The sequence below is a fragment of the Panthera leo genome, chromosome C1, assembly GCF_018350215.1.
Source record: "Panthera leo isolate Ple1 chromosome C1, P.leo_Ple1_pat1.1, whole genome shotgun sequence".
Lineage (NCBI taxonomy): Eukaryota > Metazoa > Chordata > Mammalia > Carnivora > Felidae > Panthera > Panthera leo.
In genome coordinates, this window is record NC_056686.1 from 149,936,454 (window position 1) to 149,945,133 (window position 8,680).

Below are 8,680 nucleotides of genomic sequence, written 5' to 3' on the forward strand. Positions count from 1 at the left end.
GTTCTAGAGCTATGCAGCTGGAGCACTGCCTTTCTCCTTCTATCATGCTCTCCAAGAAATTTCTCAATGTGAGCAGCAGCTACCCACATTCAGGCGGATCTGAGCTTGTCTTGCACGATCATCCCATTATCTCGACCACTGACAACCTGGAGAGAAGTTCACCTTTGAAAAAAATTACCAGGGGGATGACGAATCAGTCAGATACAGACAATTTTCCTGACTCCAAGGACTCACCAGGGGACGTCCAGAGAAGTAAACTCTCTCCTGTCTTGGACGGGGTCTCTGAGCTTCGTCACAGTTTCGATGGCTCTGCTGCAGATCGCTACCTCCTCTCTCAGTCCAGCCAGCCACAGTCTGCGGCCACTGCTCCCAGTGCCATGTTCCCGTACCCCGGCCAGCACGGACCGGCGCACCCCGCCTTCTCCATCGGCAGCCCCAGCCGCTACATGGCCCACCACCCGGTCATCACCAACGGAGCCTACAACAGCCTCCTGTCCAACTCCTCACCGCAGGGCTACCCCGCGGCCGGCTACCCCTACCCACAGCAGTACAGCCACTCCTACCAAGGAGCCCCTTTCTACCAGTTCTCTTCCACACAGCCCGGACTGGTACCCGGCAAAGCTCAGGTGTACCTGTGCAACAGGCCCCTCTGGCTGAAATTTCACCGCCACCAAACGGAGATGATCATCACCAAACAAGGAAGGTAATGCTACATTCTTGGCAGTCGCTGTTCCGGGCACGGCCCGGGGGGCAAGTGCGCCGGGTTGTGACCGCACCGGTAGCGATGATTTGGGGTCGGGAGCGGAGTGGAAGGCGCTCTGGTGCGCCCTGGAGTTGGCTGGTTTTGGAAAAAGGGAAGGTGGAAGGTATAACCGCCGCGGTGAGGTTGGTAAGGGGATTCCCGCGCTAGAGAGGTGGTCTGAGAGCCAGTCAGGGGCGGGAGAAAGGAGAAAGAGAGGGAGAGTCCCGGCCTGCGGCTGGGAAATCGGAGGGACGCAATAACGGCCGGAACCGAGGACAGGTAGAGAGTTGCGGGTCGCCAACCTCACTCTCCACCTGGGCAGTGACACCTGCCGACTCCCCACGCCAGCTCGCCCGCGGGTCTCCCCGACTTCAGCCCCACTTGTTTTCCTCCCCCACCGCCCCTTCTCTAACCCAGCAAACATTCGCTCATCGACGCTGGGAGAACAAGTTTTGCTTTGCTATCTGGCGCCGCGCTTCTTGCATTTAATCTTTAACATTTATGTTTTTTTTTTTTTCTCTTGTTTTCTCCCCCCCCCCCCCCCCCCCTTAATTTAAATAGGCGCATGTTTCCTTTTTTAAGTTTTAACATTTCTGGTCTCGATCCCACGGCTCATTACAATATTTTTGTGGATGTGATTTTGGCGGATCCCAATCACTGGAGGTTTCAAGGAGGCAAATGGGTTCCTTGCGGCAAAGCGGACACCAATGTGCAAGGCAAGTCCTTCCAATTAACACATTTTCCTGACACTTATTTAGGTGAGAATGATTAATTAAAGCCTTTGTGGACTGGCTCGAGAGACTTTTAAAACGATCGGCCAATGACTTCTAAAAGGAAACGAGGGGGATAGGGGGACAGACTGAGCAGCGAGAAGGGGGAGGATTATGCAAAAGCTATTTTAATCATCTCCAGTTAATAAGGAGAAAGCGAGGCCTAAAAAAAAACCCAGCTAATGGGCCTCACTGTGGTATAAGGTGTGTGTGTGTGTGTGTGTGTGTGTGTGTGCACGTCCTACGTGGTGAGGAGTTGGGACTGGGCAGTGCCCCGGGCATATGTAAACAACGTATTTCTTTCTCTAGGAAATCGGGTCTATATGCATCCGGATTCCCCCAACACGGGGGCTCATTGGATGCGCCAAGAAATCTCTTTTGGAAAATTAAAACTTACAAACAACAAAGGAGCTTCAAACAACAATGGGCAGGTCAGTGGCTCAAACGCTCCTCTCTTCTCTCTCTCTCTTTCTCTTTCCTTCTCTCCCACACATGTCCCTCACTAACATTCAGTCCATTAGTTTAAATCAGCATGAGAAACTGGGCATATGTTTCTTTGCTTCATTAAAAAGCCTTTTTAAAAATTCTATTTCTATCCTCCTATAAAGTTGCTCTTGCCCTCTGCCCAATTCCCGAGTTCCCGGCCTTCCCTAGTACTGTCCAAATACTTGACTGATTTTGAGAAGGAACCCCCACAGGACCTGCTTGTTGCAAAAATCTTTGTTCCTCCTAAAAGGAGGGCTAGGCGGATCGGGGAGGACCCGAGGATCAGGCAGTCGGGTTCGGTTTTCCTCCCGTCCTCCGGTGCTCTAGGCTCCGGGAGGAACGAGGGCTGGTCTTGCCCCAGCCAGCCAGTCACCAGCCAGGGGAGTCCCGCGGTCAGGTAGCCGGGGCGGCGGGCTCCAGCCAGACCCCGCGCGGCCCGCGGCCCCAGCCCCGCGCACGTTGACCGCGCTAACGCGCCGCCCCGCGCTCCCTTTTCTCCCCGCCGGACAGATGGTGGTTTTACAGTCCTTGCATAAGTACCAGCCCCGCCTGCATGTGGTGGAAGTGAACGAGGACGGCACGGAGGACACCAGCCAGCCCGGCCGCGTGCAGACGTTCACTTTCCCCGAGACTCAGTTCATCGCCGTCACCGCCTACCAGAACACCGATGTAAGCAGGCCTGGGGGCTGGGCGCACGGCGGGCGGCTCCCGCTTCCCCCGGCAGCGGCCCGCGTCCCCGGCGGTGCCCCGCTCGCGCTAACAGCAGCAACAGCTGGCTCCGCGGCGCCTTTAGGGCGGAGGGCTAGGGGCCTGCCGGGCGCCTTCCCTGAATCCCTTGCCGGTGGGAAAACGCTTCTTGTTCGTCTCCATCGCGGGTCACACGGGCCACCTTTGAGGGGCCCAGGATTTCTAGGGCCTCTTCTCTTGGGAATTTTAAGTCAGTTCTCAAACTAGAACAGGTTTAAATCTCCTCCCTTCCTTCTTTCCTTCCTTCCTTCCTTCCTTCCTTCCTTCCTTCCTTCCTCCCCTTCTCGCTTTTCCTTTCGAGTCCTTCTTGCCTTTAGGAAACAAGCAGACTTTCCCCTGCATTTTATTCTTGGCAAGCTTTGGCATTATCTTAAACAAAAAATTAAAGCATCCGAAATAAAAACATCACTTTTGGGGGGAGCAAAAGAACAGACACATTCACATATCTGGAAAGTACAATAAATCAAATTCCCGGAAGCCTTGGAATGAGTTTTTTTTTAGCACTTGAACTTCAGAATTTGTAAGTTCACGAAAACTTATTTTACTTCTGTTGATTTCACTGCTAGGAGTGATGGTGGGTTTTTTTTTTTTTTTTAAACTTAAATGAAAGTATCAGAAATGAAAATATGCATTTATTTTAATTTAAAGCTGGTTTTAAGATGCAGCTGGGAGTTCTTGGGGTTATGAATTAGAAATGACCAACTTTTAAAAATGTGGTGAAATGTTTAAAATAGGCAACGTTTGGTGATGAATTCAAGTGCCCCTTAAAGATTTTTGTCTTTTTATAACGAGCATTTTTAAAATGTGCATTTGAAGTGACTTAGAACACATAGGAGAGCTAGTTGAAAGCAAAGCTTTAGTGTTAGGCATCATTAACTTAAACATGTTCCTCATAACTTTCATGATGCTCTCTCTTTTCTCCTTTCCATTCATTCCCTCGAAATCTTTGGGTAGGGAAACCTGGCTACTTAATGAAATTGCAGGCCTTAAGCCCCTGTAAAAAAAGTGGTGATTTATTTGCAAACACCTAATCCACCTGTATAGAAGGTGAGATCTTATTCATCTTTTTTTTTTTTTTGTCTTATCCAGATTACACAATTGAAAATAGATCACAACCCCTTTGCAAAAGGATTTCGGGATAATTATGACACGTAAGTAATCTTGCACCTTCCTTCTCAAGTAGTTGTGGAATTGGGCTTTAGGTCAAAGGTGGATGGTCGTGTACAAGGCTTTTGGAAGCTGGAGTCTGTGAAGACAAGGTGTCTTTAAGGTTTTCCCTTTCCTTTTCATGGGCTCCCCTTCTCTCTGCTGACCTTCTGGCTTGGTACTTCTGTAGTTTTGGTCAAAGATTTCCTCCACTTATTTCTGTCTTTCTTATGGGTTACAAAGTTGGTGGCGGGCCTCTGGGGCTGGCTGGCTGGGGGAGCTGCCCTGGTTCCCGGGTGCACGAGCTGTATGTGGCGCTGCAGGTGCTCAGCTCAGATTGTCTGTGTCTGAAACCGCCCGATCCTGCCGGAAAGTGCATGTGGCTCTGGCAGTTGTTACAGTCTCCTTGGCATATGTGGCTTTTATTTACCCGTTTTCAAGTTTTGTGTAATAGCTTTTCCTGTGCAAGTTTACTATGGACTGAATAAAAATGTGCACCCACCATAGGCAAGGTCATGAGCAGAGCCACTGTTGCAGTTATTTAAGGCTTTGGGAAGGACCCAGGTGCTGTTGCTGTATGTTATTTATAAGCTTCAAAAGAAAAATATTTCCTTTTATCCTTTGCATCTAGGCGTGTTTTAATTAAATGTGTTGGTACCCTTTTCTCCAGGCTTCCCTTACCTATCTCCATTTCTTTTCTATCAAAATGCTGTTCTCTGGGGGCAACGGTAGATGTAAACTTAGTGCTTTCTGGGTTTGTTCTTGCATTCTTGCTCAGAGTTCAGATACAGTGCCCAAGAGTTCAAATACTGTTATATAGAAAAAAATATATATATATCAAAATCTAAATCTGGATTATAGGAATCCCCCACTCTTTTCTGGCCACAAAAGAGAGGGGTACATAAATTTTGAATTTCATGGCTTGCATTAAGTGCCTGGGATAGAGCTACAAACTTGAAGTTCTCTTTGACCAGCAATAGATGAAATTTGTGGAGAATTAGACAAGTGGCTGCTTCTATTCCATCTCCAGGTAGATTGCAAACTTCCCTCCTGGTATTTTTATAACAAATTGAAAGGAGAGTCATTGATATTTCTGTCTATATCTGTCATGTGCCTCCCCCAAAAGTAGTTCTGAGGAAGCAAGCCTTGTCAAGATGATTCCCTAGAACAAAAACTCAGCTACTCTAGTCCTCACAACCTAAAAATGTGGACCCGGCACTGTGAAAAGTGTGTGGCCCAGGAGACCAGAGATATTGGTCTCTGTACTAGGGGGTCTTGTAGATTTTGAGCTTTTAATTCTGTTGTGAACATCTGTTCCAAAGCATTTTATTTTGCACAAATCAGTTCGGTAATCCCATGTGGGTTGGGACCTGGATGGGCATCTAAACTGTATCTTTTGCAGGCTGCTTTTTTCTTCTTAAAATATTGTGGTGGTAAACAGAAGATATTTGCACCTTGCTGGTTACGTTCCCTTCCTGCCTCCCTCTGCTTCTCTTATTTGAACCTGGGATTAAATTTCAGGAGGGAAATTTTGTAGAGCGAGCAGAATGGACTTGAGCAGCAGCAACATTACCCTCATCTGCCCTCCTCTGGCTGACTTCTGTTGGAAAAGTCACTTCCTTTTGATTCTTAAACTGTGTATTTTTCATAAAAATGTCTTAATCTATACAAACGGACAGGTTTTTAAGGGGTAGGGGAGAGCAGAATGGCTTATGACACCCACCCTTTCCCCTTTTATGTTGAATTTTTGGACATGGCTCACTTTTGGAGAAACAGGGAGAGCAATGAGGGTTCAGGGGGGACTAGAGGATTGCTTGGCCACTCACCAGGGAATCTCCTCCCCAAGGGATTAAGGTCTGACAAAACTGAGGCTCTCTCTCAAAACAGCGTGTTGATCAAAGATTAAAACATTTATGTGTGAGCTAAATAGAAAGGGAGACATGTGTCTATGTGTAGGAGAAAACACTTCTACCAATCTTGATCCAATCTCTGGTTCTCCCTCAATTCTAATGGGATTTTCTAGGCCCAGGGCCTACAGTGAATCTTTCATTATTTTACCTAAGGTGATTCCCAGGAACACACTTTCTGTCTGTGGGCAATTATTTAACTTCCCTTTGCCTCAGTTTTCTCATCTGTAAAGTGGGATAATAATGCTACCTAACTGGGAGGATTGTTGTGATGGTCAACTAAATTACTATCTGTACAGCCCTAGATAATGGTGCCTGGCACATAGTCAAGTTGTGTAACGGTTAGCTATTATTAGTGGGAGATTGCTTAGAGGAGGTCGGTAACCACTGTTAAGAGTTTGCCCCTTAGGTGTTTTTTGGTGTTTTTTGTTGTTGTGGTTTTTTTGTTGTTGTTGTTTGTTTGTTTGTTTGTTTTTTTACCAATAAAGGTCAAAAGCTAGGGAGAGATCAGAGTAAAAAACAGGTTTTCTTGGAGCTCCTGGCTGGCTCAGTCAGTAGAGCATGTGACTCTTGATCTCAGGGTCCTGAGTTCAAGACCTACCTTGAGTGTAGAGCTTACTTAAAAAAAAAAAAAAGTGCACCTTTTCTCTGTAACAGAATTGTATTGATTGATGACTTTGTCTCTAAGTAGTAATTCTTGTTAGTATTGGTAGAGGTGGGGGGTAAAGGATCACCTGGGGGAAACAATGGACAGCAAGTACAGTAGAGGCTTCCAGCAGCAAGTCTTCAAGTCTCAGAAGACTGGTGAAGGCCAGGCTTCCATGATTACTACCTGGACAGCCCGAGTGTGTGTCAAATGGAAGAAAGTGTTCTTAAAAGAGTGAAGAAATGGATATCTTGTTTAGAAATTTTGCGCAGTAACTCTCACTACACAGGAAAGGCCCACAGGGCAAGTAACACCGTAGTCCCTGGGCGAATCTGCCCTCATGTTTATAAATACATTGGAGAAGTGGGATGAGTATCCCCTGCTGTGCTCTGCTCTCTGATCCCCCGTGCAGTCGGTGAGAGAGAGCGAGGGAGAGGGAAGACTTCCTCTTGGTCTGCATTTTGCTTAGGTTCCTGTATAAGTACATTGATCCCTCTACAATTTCACGATTTATTTTGTTTTGGGGAGGACGCAGGTCTGTGACCTTTCGTCTCTCTCCATCCTGGACGGCAAGTTACAGACGGACAGTGTGGGGGTGGGCCACAAGTGGAGGTGACCTTCCCTTCTGCCTCCCGAGGGGACCTCTCGGCCACCCCTCGGTTCTCTCTCTCTCTCCTTCCCTCGCAGGATCTACACTGGCTGCGACATGGACCGCCTGACCCCCTCGCCCAACGACTCCCCGCGCTCGCAGATTGTGCCCGGGGCCCGCTACGCTATGGCCGGTTCTTTCCTGCAGGACCAGTTCGTGAGCAACTACGCCAAGGCCCGCTTCCACCCCGGTGCGGGCGCGGGCCCCGGGCCGGGCACGGACCGCAGTGTGCCGCACACCAACGGGCTGCTGTCGCCGCAGCAGGCCGAGGACCCGGGCGCGCCGTCGCCGCAGCGCTGGTTTGTGACACCGGCCAACAACCGGCTGGACTTCGCCGCTTCGGCCTACGACACAGCCACGGACTTCGCGGGCAACGCGGCCACGCTGCTCTCGTACGCGGCCGCGGGCGTGAAAGCGCTGCCGCTGCAGGCGGCGGGCTGCACCGGCCGTCCGCTCGGCTACTACGCCGACCCGTCCGGCTGGGGCGCGCGCAGCCCCCCGCAGTACTGCGGCGCCAAGTCGGGCTCGGTGCTGCCCTGCTGGCCCAACAGCGCCGCGGCCGCCGCCCGCATGGCGGGCGCCAACCCCTATTTGGGCGAGGAGGCCGAGGGCCTGGCCGCCGAGCGCTCGCCGCTGCCGCCCGGCGCCGCCGAGGACGCCAAGCCCAAGGACCTGTCCGACTCCAGCTGGATCGAGACGCCCTCCTCCATCAAGTCCATCGACTCGAGCGACTCGGGGATTTACGAGCAGGCCAAGCGGAGGCGGATCTCACCCGCCGACACGCCGGTGTCCGAGAGCTCGTCGCCGCTCAAGAGCGAGGTGCTGGCCCAGCGGGACTGCGAGAAGAACTGCGCCAAGGACATAGGCGGCTACTACGGCTTCTACTCGCACAGCTAGGCCGGCCCTGCCCTCCCGGCCCCGCGCCCCGCCGCGGCCCGGCCCCCTCCCGCCTCCCACCCCCAGCCAGCCCCTCGCAGCTCTCCCCAGCTCCTCCTCCCCACGCCCCACCTCGCGCACCCCCTCATTTCACTTGGCCCTCGAATACCGTCTGCGACGAATAAGTACAGGTCTCCGAGTGCGATTTTAACCTTTTTTTGCACAGCAGTTTCTGCAGTTAGCACACCGACCTTCAACTTTGCTGTAAACCTTTTGGTTTTCCTCCTAACTCTTCTTCTGTGAAGTTACACTCCTAACAAGCCTCCTCCCTCTCGTCTTTTTCTCACCCTCTCCTTCTCTTTCTTGTAATGAAACTCTTCACCTTTAGGAGACCTGGGCAGTCCTGTCAGGCAGCAGCGATTCCGACCCTCCAAGTCTCGGCCTCCCCATTAACCGTAGGATGTTGACTCTAGAACCCGGACCCACCCAGCGCGTCCTTTCTTATCCCCGAGTGGATGGATGGATGGATGGTAGGGATGTTAATAATTTTAGTGGAACAAAGCCTGTGAAAATGACTGTATATAGTGTTAATTTACTGTAACGAATGGCTAGTTTTTATTTTCATCGTCAAGGCACAAAACCAGTTCACGCTTAACCTTTTCATTCGTTTCTTTTCCTTTCTTTGCCATTTTCTCCACCCCCCTCCACTTT

The 8,680-nt window shown here is 50.4% G+C and overlaps 1 protein-coding gene across 1 annotated transcript; it reads left to right on the top strand.

Moving 5' to 3' along the window:
- The first annotated feature begins 11 nt into the window (after nucleotides 1-11).
- TBR1 (T-box brain transcription factor 1) lies at nucleotides 12-8,009 on the top strand. Its single transcript, XM_042952552.1, has 6 exons — nucleotides 12-703; nucleotides 1,304-1,458; nucleotides 1,822-1,943; nucleotides 2,509-2,667; nucleotides 3,835-3,896; nucleotides 7,132-8,009. Exons 1-6 carry the CDS (start codon nucleotides 12-14, stop codon nucleotides 7,988-7,990), a joined length of 2,049 nt encoding a protein of 682 aa, XP_042808486.1. The 3' UTR covers nucleotides 7,991-8,009.
- Nucleotides 8,010-8,680: the final 671 nt, after the last annotated feature.